The following is a 26,502-nucleotide window of genomic DNA, read 5'->3' as shown; positions in this document are numbered from 1 at the left end:
GCCCAAGGCATGTGGCCTGGAGTTCAGCTGTGGCTCCTTCCCTTTCATTCAGCCCATCATTTATCTTGTTGCCTTAACCTTTTAAGGGCTCCTTAAATGCTTGTGAAGCATTTGTAGTATTTGCTGGCACAAAGTTTATGCAGTGATTAGACTATGTCTATTGAGCATTTGTTTTAATTTGAGATGTTTACATCTCTTCCCATTAATCATTAGGTCACGCCCTGTTTCTCAGTGCATTTCCCCTCACTTTTCAAACTGCAAAAAGTCGGGGCAAGGGGGAGAGTTAAGAGGACACCAAAGTGCTTTAATCCGCTTTAAATGTGCAAACATGAAGTCCAGTACATACTTAAATCTCCCCTGCAAAGTACTGACAGTCTGTATGAACCGAAGAGACTTTTTGTTTTGTCAGTAGAGTGTGGTGTCCATCCTCCTAAGCTCTTGGGTATCCAGAGCTGTGCTGTCACTCAGCTTCCGGTGGGGAGGGAGCAGAATTGCGCCCCAGAGGGATGCCAATTCTAAATCCGTGTCTCTGTGTCTTTTAGCTTCTGGACCAGGGAATTTCTTTTTCCAGTTTGGCTAAGCTGCAGAAGAGTCCCATCTCTACCGAGACACACCTACTTTGCCAGACCTGCTTCTTTTAACCTTGAGTTATGTTCTCCCTTCATCACATCTCGACGTTTCTTAGGGCCGTGGCGTTTTCTCTGTTGGAGACCTCAGTTTTTTTGTGTGTGCTTTAGAGTGTTAACGAGAAAACCAGCGCTTGAAGAGAGAAGGGGGAGGGGCAGTGAAGGAATATACTTTTTTGTTGTTTGTTTTATTGTTAACTTTATTAAAAAAACGAGAGAGAGAGAAATAATAATAATAAAAATGATTCCTCCATGATAAGTAATTTCAGACACCCAAAGCTGCTGGGATTGAACTGGTGGAATTCCTCACCTTCTGAGACAGGCCTGAGACTTTTCTTAAGGACATAACATGCCTTCATATTTATGTAAGTAAGAAGAACCTAATAATGAGGGGTTTTCATGCTTCGGGTCCATCATCCTGGCTGTAGCCACACCAGACCATATAAACAAAGGTATTCACACACTTACGGAACACAGGCAAATAGGGAAGTTCATGCCACTAATATAAGTGATATTAATCTTTGGAATAAGGAGATGCCCCCACCCTCACTTTTCAGCTCCTGCTGTAATACCTCCAAAGAGTCTGTTTAATTTGGGGGGGCGGGGAGCTTCTTTGTTTCCAATTTCTTGAGTACTTCAAGGAAATGGTAAGGGCTGATTTACCACGTAGGTGTTTGTCGTTTGGTGACGACCCCCGTAGTGCAGCTGTAAACCTGACTGCATTGAAAAGCGTATGGTGAATGTCAGGTGTCATGAAAGATCTCTGTATGTGTGCATGTGTGTGTGTGGTTTTGGATCTGCAGTGGCCATTTCACACATGCAAATCATCACTCGATGTCAAGGGTCACGGTTCATACACGCCACGTGCAAATCCACCCTAAGCGTCGGAACCTGTTCCTTAACCAATGTATGGGATCTTCAAAACCACATTTCCCCCTCTCGGAAATGATTTTTCGGAATTGACCGACAATATGTACAGCCTTGAAGAGGACAAAAATCAGTAAGCATTTTTGGGGTGTGGGGTGTGTGGGGCTTCTGGGGTAAAGAGGACTGCGGAGTTTCTGCTGGGCAGTCCTTGTAGCATGCTGTAAAGGTGCTTGTCGTCTCCAAGCACAAATCTTTTGTGCCGAGAGCTGAGTTCAAAATATTCTTCATACATCTTTGTACTCATGGAACCTCAGATTTTGCTCAGAGCTGAGCTGTGAACCTACCCGATGGGCTGTTTCACAAGATGATAATTTGCAGTTGAAGTAGTAACAACCAGCCACCCTGGAATTGTTGGCTGGCTTAAAAAAACCTGGTGGTAATTACTGTGAATATTGGCCACACCAAGTAACTGCGTTCATAATACCTCCTTGTTTGCAGCAGTTGGCTCATTCCTTTCCTTCGCAGTGACAAGCCATCTTAAGTAAGTGTTTGTCCCTTCCCTGCCCTACTCCAAACATGTGAGCCGTTTTCGATCAGCGATACTTTAATTTACTGCTCCATCTTAAGAGGTGTCCTCAGGCCTTGCGAGTTGCTTGCTACTTTTGAAGCGGGTCACCTCCTGGCAGATGAAGGCTTAACAGTAGGTTTTACCTTGATCCCTGGTTCCCAACCCCAGCCTCCTCCTGAAGTACTTGGGAGGAGAATCTCTCTTGGCAGAGGTGCAGTTGATAGCAGGAAGCACATATTGCCAGCTAGGCTGAAGGGAGGAGACAGCAAGGAAATCAGCACCAGAACTGGGGAGCGGGATCTAGGTGTCTCGGGTTACATGAGGATCTTTTCGTGTTAACACATGGTCTTGGGAACACCGTCTCTCTGGTTTAGGCTTGCATGATGTAGTTTTCATTGATGGGCATGTATTTCATTGGCAGAGTATACACATCCCGGAGTCGAATCAAGTGGGTGTTTTGACTTGCGTATACTTGGAAATCACAAAAATAGGACAGTTGTGTTCAAAAATTGGCAGGAAAGGATACGAAGCCACAAAATTGCTCTTCATAATTGTCTTACGCTGAAGCAAATTATACAAGCAGGGTGTTGACCTTTGGTAGCCTGATGCTACTGGACACCTGGGAAAAGTAGGACTGAAGCATCCTCTGAAGTATTCCCCTCCCCACCTTAGATTCTTGGCTGATTGAGATCCCTTTGTCTAGAGAAATGAGGCTTCCAGGGACAATATTTTTTCAGTGAATGGGCTGCCTAGCCAGCTGCAGATGGACATCTTCTTAAAGCTTTCATGGGAAGTCACTTCCAGGCATTTTGAATCCTTTTGCGATCTAAAAGCTAACAATAGGCAGAAGTTTCTGGGACCGGACTTTGATTGTGAAGCTGGTGAGTGCCAATTTCAAACCAACTACTGCAGGGTTTTTGTTTTTTTGTTTTGCCTTTTTATCGTGTGTTTCTGACTACCTGAAGGTCTGCTTCCATTCCACTAAGGAGGCCTCATAGGTTTTTGATTATATGTTAAAAAGTAGAAAGCAGGAACTGTAGGATCTGCTTCTAAAAATCATCCACACCTAACGTGGCATTTTAAACTTTTGCATCTCATTCTTAAGTTTATTTTTGAATTTATTCGCATTGCATTTAAGAGCTACCAGAATGTTTTGTTGCCGATGGCCCCCGTAGGCTCTGCCTCGCCATCTGTATCTGTGTGTGACCTGATAGTGGTAGAGCAGGCTGGTTGCAGGTGGGAATTGCATTTCTGAATGCTCTCTTAAGTGAACAACTCCCTGAAAGTAGAGAACTGGCTCGGAGGCGGGCTTGAGCTTTTCTCCCTGCTGCGCTGGCTTTGTTTTGTATCGTGCACTTAAGCCTCAGTGGGAAGGTGGGGTGAGAGGAAAAACCAGGGGACCTTTTCCAAGTAGAGAGACCTGGGGCAGCTTCCACCTTGCTTGTGAGCCACTGCGCTCAAGGGCGAAGTTTTCTAGGAAAGCTCGCCATTTTGCCTCGACGTTTCTAATTCTGTTTCCCCACCCCACCCCAAAAGACACACACTTTTTTATTTCTGTGCACTGCCTTATATTTCCTTGCATGCACTGCATCCTTTTTGGAACTTCCGCCTGAGAGAAGGACAGGTAAAACTAGTGTTGAAGCCATTTGGAGCGGAGGCCATTTAGCTAGAAATATTCAACATACTCTGTTTTGCCTCAAGTGTGAGGATCTAGCCTTCCCCCCGTTAAAACGTTTGTTGCATGATCTCTTCTAGAGCGACACCCCACTTCCCCCTCTCTCCTGGGGATGGCTTCACACTTGGATTAAGTGACACACTGTCCCACTTGAACTCTTTCACCTTTCCAAAATGAAGATGATTAGCGGAGAACAAAAACTGGTGACTGTTTTGTTAGGCAGGATTCATAATGTGTTTATATGCAGAAAATTTCAAACCAGACTGAAGCAAAAACCGTATGCAATTGATATTAACTTTATTATAAACTGTATATGATGTACAAAATAAAAAATAAAACAATCCAGATCTCACTAGTGACTTTTGCTTCCTTGAATAGATTGGACACTGCTGAAGTTTCGTGTGAATGTGGTGGTATGAAGCTAGATTGAATGAGTAGCAACCGTAGAGCCCATCCCAAGAAATCTTTGGTGGCCAAATTGTAAGTTGTGTAGCTAGTTTTCCCTTTGCTGGCACTGAGGGTGGGAGAGGACAAAAAAATGATGATTCTTCGGGAGAGGCCTTGACCTGGTCTTCAGATCATTTGCAGAAGGGGAGTATATACTCAGGTGCTTTGGGAAAGTTGGCATACAAATAAAATTACAAGAGAGCAAAACCCAAATCTCACCAAGCACCAATTCTTACTCTCCCCCCCCCCCCCCCGGAGATACCCTTCTGGCACGTGAATATCACATGAAAAGCACTCTCCGAGAGACCCACAAACTGCAAGAGAAAGTCTATTGGGGAGTTTAGCCCCTCTTGTGGCTCATTTCCAAGAGAAAATCTCTGGTAGCAAGTAATTGCCAATTTGGGTACCCAGTGACGATGCCCTCGGCTTCTATCTGTGTAACCTCAAAGTTCACCTAGTGATGGCTTGAGCAAGCATCTTTTAAGTATAAACTCAGCAAACATTTCTGTATATTAATAACAGATTTATTTAAGTATATTTTACAGTTGCTATGAGTCTTAAGCTCCTATTTGGCCCTGGATCAGAGTTAAAAGGTATTTTTTTAAAATAAATAAAAAGTTACACCAGTCAGAACCACAAAGATGTACTACTTTCCTCATAAGTAAAAATAAGGATTTGACTGTATTCAAGACAGACATATTAACAGAAACTTGACCATTAGATAACCAGTATGTGAAATCTTAATCTGGCACAGGTATTATGCACAAATACAAGTTATGATGATGTGATGGATGTTTCCTGAGCGACAGTTAGCATAACCAATTCCCCCCCCCACCTTGTGTAACTAAACATTCAAGTGAATTAGACTTACAATTGTACAAACCAAAAAGACCCATCTTGCTTTAAATCAGTGTTTCCCAACGTTGGGTCTCCAGCTGCTTTTGGACTATAATTCTCATCATCCCTGACCGCTGGTCCTGTTAGCTAGGGATGATGGGAGTTGTAGTCCCAAAAAATCTGGCGGGCTGAGTTTGCCTAGGTCTGGTTTAGAGCAAGTTTAAACCTTCTGTTTCAAGTTCAATCCCGTGCCAGGCACTTGCTCATATTACTCTCAGGAGCATTCACATGAACAAAGCAGTAGGTGTGCTTTACTTCCAAGCTGTTCCCATGGTTGAGCTCAGAGCTGCTCTTCCCTCTTTTTTGCCCCAAGTGAGGGTCATTATTCAGTGAGGTTATACAAGAATAAGCACTGAGGGATGGGAGAAAAACCCTGGTCTTCTAGTAGCATAAATAAGCCAACTCTGGAGTGGGAGGTATTTTAGATCCTGTGCTTTGTACAACTTCAAACAGAAAGTAAAAGCACACACTACAGATTTCAGCATGTACAGTGGTACCTCAGTTTACGAAGTTAATCTGTTCTGGAAGTCCGTACTTAAACCAAAACCATTCTTAAACTGAGGCGTGCTTTCGGTGCCCTTCCACTATTCAGATTCCGTTCTTAGACCGAGGTAAAGGTTCGCAAAGCGGGACACTGCTTCCGGTTTTGCAGAGTTTGTAAACCGAATCATTCATAAACTGGACTGTTCTTAAACTGAGGTACCACTGTACTTGATAAAAAAACAGCGTGCTCAGATGTCGTACATAACTACTGCTGGAATGCAGTCAGGTAAACAACGCGCTCAACAGGACATGTCAAAGTTGCAAGGCGAGAGGAGGATATTTAATAGGAAACTGAAATATTCAGTAAGTGAGCAGCAGTTCTATTCACAAAATTAAAAAAAAAATTATTGCAATAAGAGTGGCTGGGAGTTTTATTTACTTTATATCTAAAATAGGCCACTGTCAAGAGTCTAACCATGATCCAGCCGAGTTGTAAAAAAAATACGCTGCACTTGTCTCATACGTCTGTAGACCGGCATACTAGTCTGCATAAAAGGCAGATATAAAAACTAAACAGTACCTTTATTTATTCAGAATCTGATGTATCCAGAGGAGAAAGATGGGAAACCTGTGGCCGTTGTGTTGTTGAATTCCAATTCCTATCACCACTGGCCATTGGTCATGCTGGCTGAGGCTCTACATACTTATCTGAGAATAATTTTATTATTTATATTTTTATTTATTGAATATACCGCCCTATACCCGGAGGTCTCGGGGCGGTTCGCTGAAAAGATCACAATATAATAAAATAAAAATAACCCAATAGCACCCCCCCCAAAAAAAGAGCCACATTTTAAAAGGGTATGGGGTGTCCATCAGGTCAACCAAAGGCCTGGTTAAAAAGGAATGTTTTTGCCTGGCTCCTAAAGGTATATAATGAAGGCGCCAGTCAAGCTTCCCTGAAATAAATCACATTAAACTCAATGGGATGGCTGAGTAAAGATGCACAAGACTGTGCCATATAAATATCTATATAGCGCTTGGCCATATAAATATCTGTATAGCACTTGTCTGTGTTCACATGCTAGCAAAAAGGCACAGGTTACACCACTGTCTTGACCAACTTAAATTTTTTTTTTGGGGGGGGGGTCATTTGCTATACACAAACTGCCATATAAGTCCTTGATTAAATACACTTCATGTTAGGATTTACGGACGCTCCTGACGTCACAAGAACCCTGTTGGTCCTTGCAGCAGATTAACTGCTGATCCAGTTCTAGCTTTTGAAACCCTTTCGGAAATGAAGTGACCGAAGAGAGATGCTATTAAACCACTGTAACTAAGTTGAGATCTGAATCCAGCAAATCCAAGGCAAGTGCATGGAACTTGTCCTTTATTCCTTTCAATCTGCATTTCACAGAATTCTGGGGGAGCAGTGTGAGATCCCAAACCAGGCAGATTGGGCCTACCTATTCAGCAGAACATGGTGGGTGGAGAATGGATTGTACCACTTCATACTACAGGTGAATCACATCAGCTACCCGGAGTGGCTGGGGCACAAATAAATATTTGTATTAAATAATTATTATTTTGACTATACCCCTCTGTAAATATGTCCCCTGCAAATAACAAACCAGCATGGTTCTCGCCTTTTCCTTGCTCTGCTGGCTTTCTACTTGCAGAGACCATTGAGAAAAAACATAACTTCTCACACATAAACATTTGCAGTCTGACGTGATATAACCCATTCTACCACTTCATTCTGCGAGAGCCCTAACAGCACAAGGTCTAGTGGATTTACAAGCAGTGGCCATGCTTAAAGGATGTTTCTCTACCTTTAAAACAAAACAAAACAAATGTGTTTTTTTTTAACCCACCACAAATCCAGTTGCATTAATCTTAATTCACACATATAACAAAGGCGCTAATTTTCCATTACCGGCCTCTAGTGGTGTTTTTCCCTGAACGAGAAGAAAATTCTCTGAAGAGACCAGCTAAGCTAGAATTTAACAAGAGTTGGCTTTAGTTGGAGGACGATACTTGGATGTGTGTGGCTTGGGGAGTTGTTTATAAAAAGGTTGCACATTGCTGCCAACGGATAAAGGCTGCACTAGCAAGAAGGGCTCTTAGATGATGATGCAGGCGTTAAAAGGTGAGCCCCGCTTACTCCCACCCTGAGTGGGCACCAGTTTCCCCTTTCCATAGTACCCAGAAAAGACACACCTCACCTCAATCTTTTTAGAAAGCTGGAGCATCCACAGGCCATTCCCGTAGGACAAAAGTCTCCCGCCCCCAATTTCCCCGATTTCCTCTCCTTTGTTCCCTGCCTTTTCCAGCTTAACAAACTCGAGGAGGTCAATGCCGGTTTGGACAGCTTCTACGCCGCTGGCACAGCCCAGGGTGATGTGTGCCCGACTGCCTTTCGGGAGGCTGACGGCTGGCTGAAGCACGTCCACGTCGCCAGGCCACAGAAGCATCTGCTGGTCGCTCAGTTCCACGCGGGCACCAGCCGTTCTCGGTGTGATGAAGAGAGCAGAGATGGTCAGGAAGAAGGCTTTTCCATAAGATGATTTAACAGCCTGAGTGGGGTGGAGGGGAGAAAGGATTTCTGTTAGGGCTGCCAGTGCACTCAAAGACTTGTTTTAAGATTGTCTTGCTTCATCAGTTATTGGTTGTGTTTAAATGACTGGATTTGCTCGTTAAAATCCACGGAGGCTTTTGCTGTTGTCGACTGAAAACAGCCTTGCAAAGAACTCCACAAAAGCTACTAGCCTACAGTGTAAAAACAGAAACTAGCTGGACTTCCATGAACACAAAAAGCTATCACACACACAGGAACACCACCCGAGAAACCACAGGATTGCAGCCTAAGATAAAGTGGGACATAAAGCTAGTGTCATCTAATTTACAAAAGCTTCACTGTCTGGTTGCAAGTAGCCATTTGCCAGTCTGACAAGGTTTCAAAATAAATTTTTGCAAATGTATATCCTGCCCTTCCATTCAGGTAGTTGCAGAGCAGTTAACAACAAAACAATAAGCACTGTAAAATCAAAGGAAGGAAGAATAAGGAATGATCACTTGAAGCATAAATATATTTTAAAATAAATAAATAAATCTGGGAGATGTGATTGTGGAGCTATATGTAATCCTATTCAGGTACTTCTCCCCAAGTTGGGGGAAGGAAGGGGTAACTGTGCAGAGTCTCTAAACTATTTGTTCTTGTTTCCACTTATGTCTGCTTACAACATACAAGTCACGTTTCATTTTGGGGACTTCACTGGAATCTCTTATTGGCTTAAAAAAAACCCAAAACCCAAAACCAGAATTTGTGCAAAATATCAAGGCAAGTTTCGAAAGAGACTATATGCAAGATTGACTTGATTTATGTAACATGTCATTTGTAGGGACTTGAATTGAGTTGCATACTCTCTGCTGAGCTGTTTGCTTTCTTGATTGGATTTTTAAAAACCTCAGCTGGGCACCCAGGGTCATATTCAGCCCGACTCTTCCACTAGCACAACATAACTTCCTCTCCCCTGCAGCCCCCCAAGCACTCTCAAAATCTGCTCTAGAAGTTTGGCGGATCTTCTGGAGCAGATTTTGAGGGCATGCAGGGAGGGGAAAGGAAGGGAAAGCCCCAGAGTGCAAGAGGAATTCTGCACTCAAAGTGTTGGGTGCAACTGCAAGGATACATATGGATTCCCTTGGAAATGGTCCGCTCCCATCTCAAAAGACAGAGGAGGGTGAAGAAGTTGCAGTTTCCAACACAAGAACATATGAAAAGCTCCTACAAGAACCACCCCTTTTTCCTGGTCAGAGTGGATGAAAGCAAAGTCATCACCTCCTGCTGTGCGTAGTCATCTGATCCGGGAGCCTTCCCGTAGTCGGTGAATTTCGTGGTACAGTGCAAGACCCCCGGTGGCCTTTTCACAAAGTAGCCGGTCAAGTCAATTTTTGCTTTGGGGTCTTCGCTGGGTTGTCCAACTGCAAAGGAAGGAGGAAAATAATGAGTCTTGGCAAACTGATTTAGTTGTTTCTTCCCACTTGCTTTTCCTACCCCAATTATTATTACCATATTGCCCCAAATATAAGCCACACCCAGAAATAAGCCGCACCTTTAAAATTCAAGGGGAGGGAAAGACAATATCCAAATATAAGCCGCTCCCTTAAAATTCCACAGGCACTCACACCCGTTCTGTTTCAGCAGCGATATTGCAAAAGCCATTTTTTGTAAGGTTGCGAATTTAAGCCACACTTTATCTTTTCAGCATCAGAATTTGGAGAGAAAAAAGTGAGGCTTATATTCAGGCCAATATGGTATTATTCTTTTACTTGGACAATCTGCAGGGTTAGTTTAAAGCTGGAAAGCAGTGGGCATTAAACACCTGCTGACAAAAACAAGATCTGGCTCTCCCTTTGCTAATTTTTAGAACTTCTATAGACCAGGTAATATACTGAAACCAGATACTGGCATTTGATTAAGACTATACACTATACACATGCAATGTACAGATTTTTATAAAATTTAATATAAATTTAAGTTTTTTTAAAAAAGAAAACTGCCGCTGCCTAGTTATGTTAAATTTCTCACAGTTTTTAATCACTGCTTGGAGGCCAGGTGCCTAAAGTGTTTAAGCACAGTCCTTGCTATGTCTTGGCAATGCAATCAAGAATTAATATGAGCATTTTTGGCCAGAAGTGCACATTCACAGGAGCAGTGTGGCTGTTGACAAAAGCAGCAGCTTACACTATCTGCCCCCTGGATAATGTTTAGAAGAGGTGGTGGGAAGCTGTGCTCCCCACCCACCACCCCCAGATAATATCAGACTTTCAATTCCCCATCATCCCTGATCATGCTGGCTGGGGGTCATGGGAGTAGGAGCCTGAGAACATCTGGAAGGTCAACGGTTCTCCACCCTGATCAAGCTTCATGGGCTGCCATTTGTAGGGGTGAAGACACCTGATAGCTGGCTATGTTGTATTGCAAAGTTTGTAATTCCAGAGATGTTACAATGGAGGAAGAGAACAAGGGATGCAGCCTGCTAGCCAAGGAATCTGTGTCACGTGGAGCGCTTGGTAGCCTTGCCAATGTAGGTTATCTCCTTAAGTAGCACTGTCCAAATCATTTTATCATTTCTTAGGGATCCAAATGGAAAGCAGACTGAATGTGTTAGTACGGCAAGGTCACGGCGTAGAATGCAGAAACTACATTCATAAGACTTAACCGAGATGTGGATGCTAACTTTCTAACTGCAAGTGCTGCTGCAGCTTAACTTAGGAATGTGGTGGTAAACTTCCACCAAGCTGGGTTGGCTTCATTAGGGGCAATTTGATGCCAGTAACTAGGGAACATCTTTAAGATGAACTGCCAGTTGTGGCACGTTTAAAGGTGCCCTGTTCCTGGAAATGGAGGGTGGCTAATGGATGGAAAATATTCCCATTTGGGTAGGGCTGTGTGGCACATACGTTGAAACATCCCATGCGCACACAGGGGAAAAAACAGCATTTAACATCCATTAAATATTGGCTTTCATTAAATAAAAGGAAGTAAGAATCACTAAAGAGCCCCAACCCATCCATTTTGTGTGTGCTTCTGTGATCCAAAGGGGCTGCCTCCCTACCCCACCTGAGAGACTCCATGTTTTGAAAGCAAATGGGACAATGGCTGCCCAAAATCACAAAAGATTTGCTGGGAGAGCACATGGATTTGTCAGTGGTCTAAACTCAGGTGGTGCTGAAGAGCTGCTCTGCCCTCCATGAAAGTAGCAGAAGCCACGCATCATGCACAAGCTATGCGCATGGGAAAAGTTACCTAACCTACAGGCGCAGGTTGTGCTCTTGGACCTGCTCTTGGTCCACAATGGGGTGGGTGTTATGTAGCCAAGAGTCCAGACAGGTCAGGCTTTGGACAGGGCTTCTGCTTCTGCCATTAAGCTAGAAAGCCAAGTTCTTCCAAGCCAGGAGACCCCACCCAATCCTGTTTGTAGGATCCTACTTTGATACTAGGTTGGCCCTGCCTTTATACTGGCAAGCACCAGAGTGTCATAAGCCTTGCACAGGGAAGGCAGTGTGGATGAGCTGCATAGTCCTTGTGACGAGCACTCTGGTTCTTTTGTAGACTTTTGTGGTGGACTCTCCTCCATTGGAGGTTTTTAAGCAGAGGTTGGGTGGCCATGTGTCAGGGATGCTTCAGTTGAGATTCCTGCATTGCAGGGGCTTAAGACCTGATGACCCATGGGGTCCCTTCCAACTCTACAATTCTAGGAGTCTATGACCATGCAGGTGGTGGTGACAGTGGCAGCTCTCCTTGGTCCCCGCTTGTGCCATGAATTTTCCACTACTCTGGCACAGAGGTGAAGGGAGGATGCTAGAGGATTCATTCTAGCACAGTGTGGTGGCTTTCTCTAGGGCAGAACTAACTTACTTTGGGATATACGCTGCCCCCCCAAAAAAAATTGGCACACTTGATATTCCATAGTGCAACCTAAAGCTTGTTTCTGGCTCGTAACACCCACAGCCTGCCTATAGATTTGATCCAGGAGTGAACGTGAGCAGCTTTCTGCACAGCCTCCCGAAACCAAACATTGGAGAACACTGAGACGCCTCAAAACAGAACTGCTGAAGCGAAGGAGAGGCGGGAAGGAGATCCCCTGCTACTCCCCAATGGGGGCTGATTTCTTGGCAGCGTCTTTAACGAAGATGGACCGGGGGTCCCTGCAGCCATTGGGAGGCTGCTGCTATTGTAGGATGGGGAAGAGGGGCTGGTCTTATTGGTAACATGGGTGCATATTTAGAGGCAGGAGCTCAGGGAACATGGGCAGGATTAGGCAGTGGCCCACAACATCTAAGTGCTTTAGATGTTAGAACAGATCCCCTTCGTTCACAGCAAGAGTGAGGAATGTTTGCTCCTACAGATATTGTTGGACTACAACTCCCATCAACCGCAGTCAGCATGGCCAAGGGCTAGGGATGATGGGAGTTGAGCTCTAGCAACAACTTCAAGAGGACTGCACAAGTTCCCCAAACCTGCAGCACACAGAACATTCTCGAAGGGTGAACTTGTGGGTTCTGAACCAGTGTCTCCCTTAACAATATTCACTCAGAATTAACAGAGTATTGATTCTGCATAATTCCTTTTGTTTCCCCAAATGATTCAGTAATTATTGGATTCAACAGGGTGCGGCACAAATGGGTAATGAGCTTTCTCGTCAACAGGACAACTGGAAACTTGGATATCTTAAAAAAGAGAGAGTTTGCTGAACAGGTATAGGGTACCATCAATTAACCTCAAAGGAAACAACATGGGAGCTAGATAGAAATTGCTTATCTTATGCTCAACTAGTAGAAAGCCAGGTCTCGTGGGTTAGTTAGTAGAAGGCAAATCTGACACAAAAGCCAAACATGTTTTGGGGGGACCCACAGTGCTTAGCTTCCTTTCTGAAGACTTTGATACTGGCAAGCTCGTCCAAAAATGCCTGCCCGGTCTTCCGCAAGTTCTCTGAGCTCCTTTTGCTCAAAAACCACCCATAATACAAGGGAAGGAAATCCTTTTCCAAACTGGGCTTCAGCTTCTTGAGCTCATCCGCCGAGAGTTTCCACTGGTTCTTATCCTTCAGCTGCAAGCAATCCATTTTCCACGTCGTCTTGGGCTCCACGATGATGACCTGGTAGCGGAAGGTGTCGGCGATGTCCAAGATCTGATCCAGGCGCTCCCTCTCATGGTGGGTGTCGTCTACCACCAGCACACTGATGTCGCGCTTGCAGTAGTCGCTTAGGTCCTCGTCGACCTTGCTGTAGTCGTCGGGAATGGCGCTCCGGACAGCGGGCTGGATTTTGTAGTTGTCAGCGGAGATGACCTTGCAAGCATCCTTGTACTTGTCGTGGATGGCCTGCGCCAAAGTGGACTTCCCGCTGCCGGGCAGGCCCCGCAGAATGAACAACGTCTTCGACTCCCGGATGGTGGTGATGGTGTCGTTGTCATCCAGGAAAGGGAACTGCAAGCTCTCGGGGCGCTCCTTGGGCTGGGAAGACATTTTCCTAAATATCTTGGGCAGGAACGTGTGGCTCTTCCGGCCGAAGCCTTTGTTCTGGAAGGGAAGGGAAAGAAAAGGAATAGTTGTGCGCGTTCAGCTGGAACATTCCAGAGAGAGATACCATCTTTGGGCCCTCAATAATAGGGCCACTGTTTTCAGTCTGAACCAGAGAGGGGATTTTTGTTTTTGTTGCTGCTGCTGCTGCTGGGCTATTCAGATGGGCACAAATGGCCCAGTGATGGCTTTTAAATGATGCTATTATGTCAGCTAAGAACATGGTGCATTCCAGAAGCAGCAGCCCTGTAGGAAAAAGGGGAGGGAGAGGGGAAAACCACACACCCTATGGCACCTTTCAAAGACTAACGTTTCTTGAGGCCTACAGAACCCCATGCCACAAATACCTCTAATTTATGTACTAATCTTCCTCTAGAGAGCACCTTGCATAGGAAATTCCACAGCTCTTTTCTTAAAAAAAATCCAAGTTCTGATCAGCCCCATATCATCTTGCGGCCTAAGTGGCTTTTACCAGGGGGTGGGATGTATGTCTGCCAAAATCTTCCCTAGTAACAAACCATGAAAATGTTGTGTTGTATGTTCAGTGTTTCCCCGCCTCCTGCCAGCAAGCAAGATGGAGAAATGAGCTGTTTTTGGACTACAGTTCCCATCATCCCCAACCACTGGTCCTGCTAGCTAGCGATGATGGGAGTTGTAGACACAAGAACTACCCACGCTGGAAGAATGGCAGACAAAGGTGATAGACTACATGGGACTGGCTGAGATGACGGGCAGAATCCGCGACCAAGGGAAAGAGACGGTGGAAGAAGATTGGAAGAAATTTAAAGTTTACCTTAAGAACTGTTGCAAAATTAATGAGTGTTAAAATGTCATGGGTAAGGCAAAATAGAATTGCAGGGACAAACAATTGGATATGAGAAAAAGGATATAAAAAAAAAGTGTTATAAGAAATTGAAATTAGGGGTTGCTGGAAAGATTTAAAACAGGGATGCAGAAAAGGGAGGTATGGGGAAGTCGCTGAAAGAAGGTTTAAAGAAAAAAAGGTTAAGAAATTATACGTGTTTATATGTTTGTTTGTTTATGTATTGTTTTGTATTGTCCTTTAATATGTGTTGAAAAACCAATAAAAATCTATATATATAAAAAAAAATATGATGGGAGTTGTAGTCCAACGACAGCTGGAGACCCAAGTTTGGGAAACCCTGAACTAGGGAATTGGTTCCCACAACAGGAAGTGATGGCTCAACAAGTTTGTGGAGGATATCGGTGGCGATCACCCACATTGGCCACGTTCTCCCCTCCAGTGTCAGAAGAGGTATGGTTCTGCATACCAGCTGATTGGGATCGCAGGTAGGGAAAGCCCTGCTTCTGGGCTTCCCATGGGCATCTGGGTGGCCACTGTGGTAAAAGGAAGATGGGCCTTTGGCCTGATCCAGTTTACGAGGTAACCCGCTTTCTCCCTCCCTCGATCAATACACACATGCAAGCACAAGCAATTCAGGCTCTGCCACCCAGAAGCACCAACTGTGACAGAGGGCATGCCGTTTCAAAGTTTCCTTCTTCCAAAGCTTAAAACAAACGAAAAACGGCATGAAACTGAAGATGCAAAATACTTGCTGCCCCCACAGCTGCTGAGGAAGTGAAGATGTTCCCTGTGAGCCTATGACAGGCAGCAGAGGAAGCGAAAGAAGAGCTGGCTCTTTCAAGTGTGACCATTAACACACAACCTCTCTCTTATTCTTCCCCAAAGAGATACTTTAGTGTGAAGGCAAGGACTTATGAGTGGTAAGGTAAAGGGACCCCTGACCATTAGGTCCAGTCGTGACCGACTCTGGGGTTGCGGAGCTCATCTTGCTTTATTGGCCGAGGGAGCCGGCGCACAGTCATGTGGCCAGCATGACTAAGCTGCTTCTAGCAAACCAGAGCAATGCATGGAAACACCGTTTACCTTCCTGCCAGAGCGGTATCTATTTATCTACTTGCACTCTGAGGTGCTTTCGAATTGCTAGCTTGGCAGGAGCAGGGACCGAGCAACGAGAGCTCACCCCGTCACGGGGATTCGAACTGTTGACCTTCTGATTGGCAAGCCCTAGTCTCTGTGGTTTAGACCACAGTGCCACCCGCGTCCCTATCTTATGACTGGTGCTGTGTGACAAATGTATTGAGGTGGTGCAAAGGCTGGAAGAAGGGAGAGGAATCCCTGAGAAGATAGACCACAGTACCAGCAGAGTTGGGCAGATTCTGTGCAAACATTGGCCATTTTTTAAAAAATGGCAGTCTTCCGTTTCTCACTGTGAAGCCTGGTGAAATGGCCAAACTCAAAACGGGGCTGAATGGTAGTGAAAGTCCCACCCTACACACAGCCCTCTTTACCCCTTCCTGCAATAAGCAGAATAATAACATTTCTCAGTGTCTGCAGTGTGTAACCTGCCGAGCTCAGCTTTTATCAGTGCAGAATTTTGATACTTAGCTCAGAACAAAACCCTCGGGGGTAGGTTAAATGAGCAGAGCAGGCAAAAATCTGAAGAGAGAGGGCAGAGGAGCAAAAGGTGTGGGCCTGGCAAGAGAGAAAGATCATGGCTCAAAGAGAATTTGCAGAAGCAGCCGGCTTTAGCAAAAAAACAACAAAAAACAGGCTTCCCCAGGTGTGCCGGGTCCTTGGCAGAGCCAGTCCCTACCATTAGGCAGAGGGAGGCAGCTGCCTCAGGCAACACGTTGTTACTTACCGTAATTGGTTATTACTGTCTCGGAATTCCCAGGGAGAGGCACTTGTGGGATTTTTCTGGCTCAGGTACTGAAATAACTTGGCTAATAGGCTATGACTTGGCAGGGTGCAGTGATGGTTGATGTTCAGCCTCAGGCAGCAAAAATGCCACGGGGCCAGTTCTGCCATGGGGGACGGAAGCAGAAAACAAAGGTGGTGAGCCTCAAGCTGGGTGCAGAGTTTGAGAGAAGATGCAGGATAAAGAGAGATGGAAAGAGGTAGAGTGAGTCTGAAGCTGTTAGAAGTTGGGTGCTGCTGTTCAAGAAGGGGTAGCCAACCTGGCGCTCCCAGATGTCAGATATCCAGTCCCCACTGGTCCCAGCCAAGATGGCTGATGGCTAGGGACGATGGGAGTGATGCTGGAACAGCAACACCTGGAAGGCAGTCCTGCTCTTCTGAATTTCAGAGACATTACACACAGTTGTTTCGCAACCACCAAAGCAAGCTTTTAGAAGCCTTTATCAGGGGATTGAGACTACAATTTAAGGATCTAGGGGCCTTAAGAGACCACAAGCTTAACATGAGTAAACAGTGTGATGCAGCAACAGCAGAAAAGCTAATGCTATTCTAAGGCTGCATCAGTAGAAAAATATTGTCTCGATCAAGGGAATTAATAGTACTGATCTATTCTGCCTCGGTCAGACCACACCTGGAATACTGTGTTCAGTTCTGGGTGCCACAATTAAAGGATATTGGCAAGCTGGAATGTGTGATGATGAGGGAGACCAAGATGATCAAGCATCTGGAAAACAAGCCTAATGATGAATGGTTGAGAGAGTTGGGTATGTTTAGCCTGGAAAAGAGGAGACAGAGGAGATAGGATAGCCATCTTCAAGTGTCTAAAGGGATGTCACATGGAAGATGGAGCAAGCTTGTCTCCTCGTGCTCTGGAGGGCAGGTCTTGAGCCAATGGATTCAAGTTATGAGAAAGGAGATTTCTACTAAACACCATGAAGAACTTTCTGACAGTAAGAGCTGTTTGACCATGGAATGGACTCGCTTGGAAGGTGGTGGACTCTCCTCCCTTGAAGGTTTTTAAGCAGAGGTTGGGCGGCCATCTGTCATGGATGCATTAGTTGAGATTCCTGCATTGCAGGGGGTTGGACTAGATGACCCTCAGGGTCCCTTCCAGCTCAGCAGTTCTATAACTACATGTCTCCCAGATCACTGAAGATAAACAAGGCATCTGTGCCGCCTTAATGACTATCAAAGTAGTTATTACAGCCAAAGGGATAAACCATTCACTACTTTTGTTGACTCAGAAGCAGGCAAGACCGAGTGGCGCAAGTCGACTAAGACTTGTACTACAATGTGAAAAAAAGAAAGAAAACCCGTCTCTGTTCCAGTGTCCAGTTTCAAGTCACAGTGAAGATGCTGCCTGTGTTTGGTCAAGACAAGGGCGTTTGAGTAGCTATTGCACTATTTTGACAAAAACAGCTGCCTGGGGAACAGCGGTTAACAATGGCTTAAAAAAACACACACAGAAGACAAAACAAAACAATAATTGTGGGTGGGAGGGCATACACTGTGAGCACCAATTGTTTTGCAAGTGAAACTGAAATAATAAATGCTTGTGTTAAAAATGAGGGGGAGGAGGCAAGGACAATGGTACCACACAAGCCAGTCTAAAGAGGAGAACTTGGATGGTTTTCCAGTGCGGAACAATTTGTCCCATTCTGCACAAAACAGGCCCCCTCCTCACTTTCCTTCCCTGTACCGCACCACACCAACAAGCAAAAAGGGAGGGACCAAATAGCAAGGAGGGATCAGCTGCTTAGCTAGCTCCCCCCGCCCCCACAACCTTTACATTACAGACTGCCATAATTTGTTGGGAACCCAAGTTCCCAATCCTGCAATGCAAAAAGAAGATTGCACTACAATGCAATTGTCCTACACTGTGTCACACAAGCCAAAACCACTGCCTTCTGTATCGTTTTAACGTTATAAATTTTTTAAGCACCTTCTCTACGATCAAACCCAATGCTGTGTACATATAATAATATACAATGGCCTGGATCCATAGCTAGCCATCCTTGTTGGAAAGCCCACCGAAGTCCATGCAACTAAAATAAATGGGACACACGACTAATTTAAGTGTAGCTGATTTCAGTGAATAAAACTTACCAAAGAGACGTCCAAATTAATTAAAGCCTGCTCCTACAAACCCTCCAAGAAACAGCTGGATCATAAGTAACTACTAGAGATACCTCCTACATAACACATTTTCCACATTCCACTGAAGGGTCTGGTGTACAAACTGTTACTTGCAGTATTCAAGGTGAACCGAGATTGAAAAGCTGCAGCAAAATAAGGGAGTGGGAGGCTGTGTGTGTGTGTGTGTGTGTGTGTGTGTGTGTGTGTGTATGTGTGTGTATACTTGGTATTTTGTACAAAAATATTAAAGTTTTATACTGGTTTTCTTTTTTATCGTGTAATGAATTTCTGTTTATATTTTTAAACGCAAGTCCATTGGAAACATTTTATGCAAGCGACTATGTAGTAATGCACTGCTATGTAGTAACAACAGAAAAAGGCACCAGGAGCTGAAATGGTCTAAGACATTTCTGTGTAAGAAAAAGTGCACTGAGAAGAAGGCTTCAAGCTCTTCTTTTTGTGCCAAGTGAAAACTACGAACATCAAATGGAAAGTTGGATGCTAGTTTCTTCTTGCAAGTTGTCACAAGATTGCTTTCCACTTTTGCCAATTGCTGAGTGATGTGTTTTTCATTTTTGGTTACTGGTTGACTGCTGTTCACACATGATCCATCAGCAAGCCTTTTTTAAATGTGATCAAACCTACCTCCCCTCTAATCCAGCACCCTTTTCTCAAGGATGAAAAGCTCCCCCAAAAGCAGAACACGAACACAACAGCTCTCTCCCTACTTCCGCATCCTGGCAACAGCCTCCAAGACTGGAGTATTTCACAGCTCGATAAAAATGTGTGGCGACTCCAAGATGAGTCAGTGAGCACCAGTTCAGACCCCGTCAATGTATATGTGAAGTCAGGATTTATTGCCCCATTTACTGCCCTCTTTACACTTGCTCTGTGTTAAACCACAGAGACTAGAGCTTGCCGATCAGAAGCTCGGCGGTTTGAATCCCCGCGATGGGGTGAGCTCCCGTTGCTCTGTCCCAGCTCCTGCCAACCTAGCAGTTCGAAAGCACGTCAAAGTGCAAGTAGATAAATAGGTACTGCTCCGGCGGCAAGGTAAACGGCGTTTCTGTGCACTGCTCTGGTTCGCCAGAAGCGGCTTTTAGTCATGCTGGCCACATGACCCGGAAGCTGTACGCCGGCTCCCTCGGCCAATAAAGCGAGATGGGCGTTGCAACCCCAGAGTTGGCCACGACTGGACCTAATGGTCAGGGGTCCCTTTACCTTACACTTGTTTACATTGACTCACATCTGCTATTTTAACATCCATCCACCCAGTTTGGAGATACTCTTTTTAGGCTCGTCAGAATCTTATTTTTATTCTTACCACCCTGAACGATTTGGTGCCATCCGCAAGCTCAGCTATGTAATGTTTCACCCATCGGTCCAAATTGTTTATGTACAAGGTAAGAAGCACAGGTACCGATACCAGTGATTGGGGGACCCCACTTCTTAGAGCCCTCCCTTGAGAGGACCATCCATGTACCCCTACTCTCTGCTTCCTAAACTTGAACCAGTTACTGATCTACAAAAGGATCCATGACTGCTACACTGACTCTGGAGTCTTTGGTGAAGGCAGAGGTGTACATAGGGTCCCTTGCAGCGCTCCCCAAGAGGAAAAATCGCTTTACCACATGCCTTTGTGCCACGGTGTGAGGACAGGAAGCTTCTTCTGCGTTTGATCTCACCATAACAGCATACGTCATACATTCCATAGTCCGATAGGTGATTTTTGTGCCCCCCAGGACTGGGCCCTTGGCCTCTAGGCGAAGGACTTTACTGAAAGTTTTCTGAAAGTCACAACGCACGTTGTCTGCTAGATCACACCTATCCATATGCTTAACGGCATTCTCAAATTAATCTGAAAGATTAGATAGAAAGCCATGCTGGTTCTGCTTTAGTAAGGCTTGTTCTTCTATACACTTGGCAATTCTATCCTTAATCACGCTTTTTGCTAGCTGGCCTGTAATTTCCCAGATGCCTTTTTAAGAAAATAGTCTTGCATTAGTTACTTTGCAGCCTTCAGCTATAGAGGCTGATTTTCAGGAGAGGTTGCACGTTTTTCTTAAAAGTTCAGCAACGTCATATTTGTTTCTTAAAACCTCTTGGGTGGGTACTATCAGGACCCAGCGATCTGATGTTTCTTAATCTGCCAACAAGGCCTTCTCTGGGCACATTTCTCCACATTCGCCCTATATTTGTATATAGTCACATTTTGTCACCGGTAGCACCTAAGACCCATCCCTAAGCCACAGGGCCAGCCCGGGGCATTATGCCACTTAAAGCACAATGCCCTGTCGCCCCCTGCTACTGCTGCCATCTCACCACAGATCCATGCCCCTGCCCCTCCTGTACTCACACCACCACAGGCATGGCAAGCAGGGCACACACCTTGGGTCCAGATCTGCCGCCTGTGGCGAGAGTCTCACCCTGCCAAGCAGGAGGGGAAGCAGTTTATTTACAGCATTGGTAGGCAAACTAAGGCCCTGGGGCTGGATCTGGCCCAATCGCCTTCTAAATCCGGCCCGCGGATGGTCCGGGAATCAGTGTGTTTTACATGAGTAGAATGTGTCCTTTCATTTAAAATGCATCTCTGGGTTATTTGTGGGACATAGTGAGTTCTTTTTTTTTCTTTTCAGAATATAGTCCGGCCCCCCACAAGGTCTGAGGGACAATGGACCGGCGCCCTGCTGAAAGTTTGCTGACCCTGAATTTTACAGGATTGGAGTAATCTGTGCCACCATATGCTGTTTTTATTCTTAAAAACAATGTAATGGCTGCCTCTAAGCTGGCAGTTCCACACAGGATCGTGTGTGTGTGTGTGTGTGTGTGTGTGTGTGTGTGTGTCTGGTGTGAGTTGCTACTCTGGCCTCGCCTCTGCACCAAGTGTGATTGGATCAGTCATTCCCACTGGAGTGATACAGTGGAATTGTCTGCCTTGAGCAGAAGCTGCCTTATGTGTCTCTGTATGAGTCACTGGTCTGGATTTGCCTCCTTCCAATCAGCCTCTACAGAAGGACAGACAATTCTGCCCCATCTCTGCACTGCAGACAATAGGAGTATTCAGTGCCTTAATATGGAGATGCACCAGAATGACCCATCCTCACATGACTCATGCTCTGGGCTTCCTCCAATCAAAAGGCATGCTCGGAACAGAACATGGAAACAGCGCTGATCAGCTTCCCTGCGGGCATGTAATTTAAAATCGTGTCACATTAAGAAGCAAATACTTTATTTAGGTTGTAAAACTGAAATTGCCCCGCATTTAAATTCAGTAAAAGTGCACCTGTCATCAGATTGGTCGACGTGCTTGGTTCAGGATAACCTATAGTCCAATCAAGAAGGAATGTGATAAATAGTAGGCACTCTTTTTTTTTCACCAAAATGGAAAACTAAATTGGACGCTGGAGCGCTACAACCCACAGCAGGCTGCTTCTTCTTCTGGGACCAGTTTGGAATGCAAAATGTTTGTCTTGCATTTGCCTAAAATACTATTGGCACGTTCAGTGACCACAAATATGCAAGCAGAATGAAGTGGGATTGAGTGGAGAAAGAAAAGTTTTGCAATACTATTCTAAACAAACAGATCTGAACATTTTTTTAAAAAAGATGAAAGCAGTAAGTGGTAGATTTTTAGAGCAAATCCAGAGTTTCTAAGAACACTGATAGCCCCCCATGACTTCTCAGGGTACCTGACCCAAATTTGAAAAAACTCATGGAGCAATAAACTGTTCTGAGCCTGTGCTGAGAGAGAGACAGAGAGAGATTTTCTATTCCAGCTGCCATTCTGTTGCCCAGCTGTTTGTGTGCTTTAGATAAAAACAGGAAAACCAAGGTTGGTCATAAGCCTAAATATAGATCAAATGCTTCCCCCCCCCCCAATTTCTTTAGCTGTAAATTGCTGTTTTATCGTTTTGAAACAATATAAAAATGCATTGGTTTTTCAACAAATAAGGAAGGGTAGAGTTTTTTTAAAACTAGGCTATGTCAGTGAAAGAGTTTGGTTCCAGCTGTACACCAAAAAAAAAAACACACACCCTGAAAATAATTTTGTTTAACGAGTTGCTCGTTGGCGAGGGAAAGCACCCTAGTTTTGTTTCCAAGCAGACTGCTTCTCTAAAAATATCTCAAATTTCTTCCTGTTCCCCCAGGGTTTTACAGGTGGAGAGGAAGTATCACAGAACTCTCTTGCCTCCTGCATGCCCAATATAAGCCAAGCAAGTGCATAGCGCTCTCCAAGGCTGCAAAAAAGTAAGCATTCCTCATGCAAAATGGCATTTGCTGTCGAATGGAGAACAAATGGGGTGTGGAAAGCTGGTGCAAGGGGTTGCACCAACAACTTGGAGCAGATGCTTGTAAATAGTGAATGACAGCCTAGGCAGCCAAGAAGAGCTCAAACATTAGGTGCTGATACAAAAAAAAGAGAGAAAAAAAGTTTTAAATCTCATACTTTGCAGGGGATCTCAAACTTTGGTGGGGATAAGTACGCTCTCCTCACCCCTCCTCCCATTTTAGAGACTTTTCACCACTACTCACAGGGTATTTCCAGCTTTACTTTATTTATTGAAAAAATTGTAAACTTCCCCCTAACAAAACCCCCAAAAAAGCATCAGCTGTAGTGTAAAATTACACCCCACCTGTGAAGCAACAGAATACAACTCCAACTAAATCAAGGAGGAACAACCCATGTAAACTGACGTTTTCTCTTGCAAACTGATGTTTTCTTTTCCTTAAGTTGGGTTGGCATTCTCCGCCATGCTCGATGAAGAGTTTTGTGAAACTGAAGAGAGTTTAAGTGAACATATGTCCGTCACCAGGAGAAACCAATCTCCATGTAGCTCGCATCTGAGGCTGAAAAGTCTCTTACAAAATCAATTGTATATTCCGTATCCAGCTCTGTCATTCATAATGGTTGCAAACCTGACAAAGGCCCCCACCCTGGCCATAAATCTGTCTGAAAAGGGATGCCTTACCGTCCTTGCAAAATGCACCCTGCACAGGTGAATTTTAAAGCCATGCGACAAATGCAGAGCTCTCTTCCTATGCTCAGAGACCTGTCCCCCAGAAGTTAACTTCCACAAGTGTCTGTCATCCACTGCCCAGGCCCATCTCCCTCTACCTTCCTTTCCCCCTAAAATGAGGCTCATGCTGTAGCTTATGCCAGAAAACAAAACAAAAGCACTTGGGGAAATGCTCCCTGCCCCTGTAGAGTGTCGCCGCACATCAGCCACTGTCAGGAAAATTGTGGCATATTGAAAAATGTATTTCTGACAATATGCCTCCCGGACTCACCCCATCCCATACAAAACACCCCATCCCATACAGAAGTGGTCTGGGTGACCTGCATGCAGAAGGGTGAACGCCCTCCCATCAGATGCCAAGGAGATCAAGAACTACACATCTTTTAAAAGACACCCGAAGCAAGTTTTCAATGTCTTATTGTGCTTTCAAATGTGCTGGAAGCCGCCCAGAGCGGCTGGGTCAACCCTTTCAGATGGGTGGGGTATAAATAAAACAACTATCTGACTTTTAGAAGACATCTGAAGGCAGCCCTGCTTAGGGAAGTTTTTAACGTTCGACGTTTTATCGTGTTTTTGATATTCCGTTGGGAGCCGCCCAGAGTGGCTGCGGAAACCCAGCCAGATGGGCGGGGTATAAATAATAAAATTATTATGGTTATCATTTAAAGTCTAAAACTGGTCCTCACTTCACACCCATCTTACCATTCCCCCCCCTCACAGCTCTGGGGAACAACCTTGAGAATATTCCCCCCCAAAATAAAAATTTCTACAAGCCATCCCCCCCCCAAGCCCAAGACAATGAAAGAGGAAGGCTACCCCTGTGGGGTATAAATAAAAAAATATTATTGTTGTTGTTATTGTTATTATTATTACCTGTCTATATACGCTTAGGACTGGTCCCTTATTTCCCTGAGAAACACAAGGGCAGGCAGAAACCCAACAGGTAAGGAGGAGAAGCGCTTGAGCTACTGAGCACCAGGCAGACTCAAAGCTTTTGTCTGGAGACAAAAGTCTCATTTTTTCCTCCAGCTGCTCGCTTACCTGCTGCTGCTGCTGCAGATCCGGAGACGCGCGCGCGCCTCTCGCCCCTTTGCTCCGCCCGCTTCCCCACACTTTCGTTTCCCGCCTACGAGCCCCTTCATTCCGCGCCCCCCCCCCCCGCCGACCCAGGACGACGACGAGCCCACTCACCATGGCAGCGCCACCGAGCGGAGGGTCCCGGACGCAGCGGAATCGACGCCTCGGGAAGGTGCAAAACCGCTTAATGGACTTCGCCTGCGTTTAGAGGGACGGAGACCCCTCGCAGCTGCTTTTCATACACCCGGGGGGGGGCGGGGGGGCGAGGCGGGAGTGAGGGGAGGAGCAAGCCACGCCCCCCCCAAGTCCCTGCCTGGCACGGCAGGAGGGAAGGCGCGGTTTCGCGGCGCAAGAGCGCGGAAGCGGAGCGCGGGTCGCGCTGCCCCCCAGAGGCCGCTTGGCTGCAGGTTCCTGCGGAAACCCCGCTTAAAAAAATACTTTCGGGACCCGAAAGGAAGAAGTAGAGGTTAGCTAAACAAGCTATAGCTTAGGGCCCCTCTCTCTTGGGGGCCCCCAAAAACATTTAAAGGGGGGGAAAAGCTGGATGTACATTTCCAAAACATAAGATAAAAAGCAAATAAAATAAAACCTACATAAAGCAACAGTGTTTTGTTTTGTGTAGGCTTCTGTGATGTACGGTAAGTCATGGGCCCTGCCTGCTAGCCTGCTCCCTAAAATATCACTGCTTTGCTCCTTTCTATATACAGTGGACGCTCGAGTTGCGAACATGATCCGTGCAGGATGCACATTCACAAACCGCAGCACTGCATCTGCGCAAGCGTGGATTGCAATTCGGCATGTCTGCGCATGTGCAAAGCGTGATTTTGTGCTTCTGCACATGCGCGACCGCTGAAACCTGGAAGTAACCCGTTGCAGTACTTCCGGGTTTCGGCAGTCCGCAACCCAAAAAAACACAACCTGAAGCATCTGTAACCCGAGGTATGACTGTATAGGGTGCCTACATTCTGCATGGACTGGTTGCATGACAACATGTGCAATGGCTTTAGATACCTATTAGGTCCAGAAATTACCATATAGCATATATTCAACACAAAAACCAGCGACAATTTGTTGTTGACGAAGGACAGCTGGACATATAAAGGGCCCATTACCTTCAGTAGCTTAGGGCCTCATCAAACCTAAATCTGGCCCTGGGAGGGAGGGATATGTTTTCTTCGGTGCAGCAGGGGTTGCAAGAAGGAAAGAAAGCAATCGCCCCAGGTAACTCTGGAGGAGGAGAGCCAGCCAGGATCGCAGCCAAACGTGAAGAAATAGCAAGGGAGGCATCCTACGAAAATGTTGCGCCCTAAGGGGGGCCCTTCCTCGCACTGCCCCAAGAAAATAAAGCAGCCTAGTAAGGACTGAGCATGCTTTAGTAGACGGATAATTTCACTTTTTTTAGTAGATCAGTAATGTAAGCGTGATGGTGGTGGTTGGGAAAGAAACATGGGGGTGGAATCCCGGTCTGAAAGGGATGCTCTGCTTTTTAAGGAAGATACACTATAACAATTTTGTTGCAAACCTCACTGGTGATACCAATTGCCCTTTTCTCATATATGTTTTATGATCTTGCAACTCTTAAAACGGCCTGAGCGGCACTTTGATTCTTTAAAACAACCACCACCATACTTTGGCTAATAATAATTTATTTATATCCCGTGGCTCCCAACAGAATATTAAAAACACGAGAAAACAGCAAACATTAAAAACTTCCCTAAACTTCTTCTAAAAGTCAGACAGTTGCTTATCCTGGACATCTGAAGGGAGGGCGTTCCACAGGGCGGGCACCACCACCAAGAAGGCCCTCTGCCTGGTTCACCGTAACCTCGCTTCTCGCAGGGAGGGAACCCCAGAAGGCCCTCGGAGCTGGACCTCAGT

At 45.4% G+C, this 26,502-nt stretch overlaps 2 protein-coding genes across 2 annotated transcripts in view; one reads left to right on the top strand and one right to left on the bottom strand.

Annotated features, from left to right (window-relative positions):
* DNAJC7 (DnaJ heat shock protein family (Hsp40) member C7) overlaps positions 1-7,430 on the top strand; it is a 38,976-nt gene extending 31,546 nt beyond the window's left edge. The window contains exon 14 of the mRNA XM_083583160.1: positions 543-7,430. Within this exon, the coding sequence (XP_083439286.1) occupies positions 543-580 (38 nt within the window). The 3' untranslated portion in view covers positions 581-7,430. The remainder of the gene's footprint in view (positions 1-542) is intronic.
* CNP (2'',3''-cyclic nucleotide 3'' phosphodiesterase) lies at positions 4,017-24,990 on the bottom strand. Its single transcript, XM_083583314.1, has 4 exons — positions 24,739-24,990; positions 12,984-13,650; positions 9,405-9,547; positions 4,017-8,142 (listed from the first exon to the last, which is right to left on the bottom strand). The coding sequence occupies exons 1-4, from the start codon at positions 24,739-24,741 to the stop codon at positions 7,690-7,692; spliced, it is 1,266 nt and encodes a 421-aa protein (XP_083439440.1). The 5' UTR covers positions 24,742-24,990; the 3' UTR covers positions 4,017-7,689.
* Positions 24,991-26,502: the final 1,512 nt, after the last annotated feature.

Source organism: Podarcis filfolensis (genome assembly GCF_964270895.1).
Source record: "Podarcis filfolensis genome assembly, chromosome: 13".
NCBI lineage: Eukaryota > Metazoa > Chordata > Lepidosauria > Squamata > Lacertidae > Podarcis > Podarcis filfolensis.
Note: the sequence above shows the minus strand (reverse complement) of the source record. Positions and strands in the feature narration are given on the sequence as shown.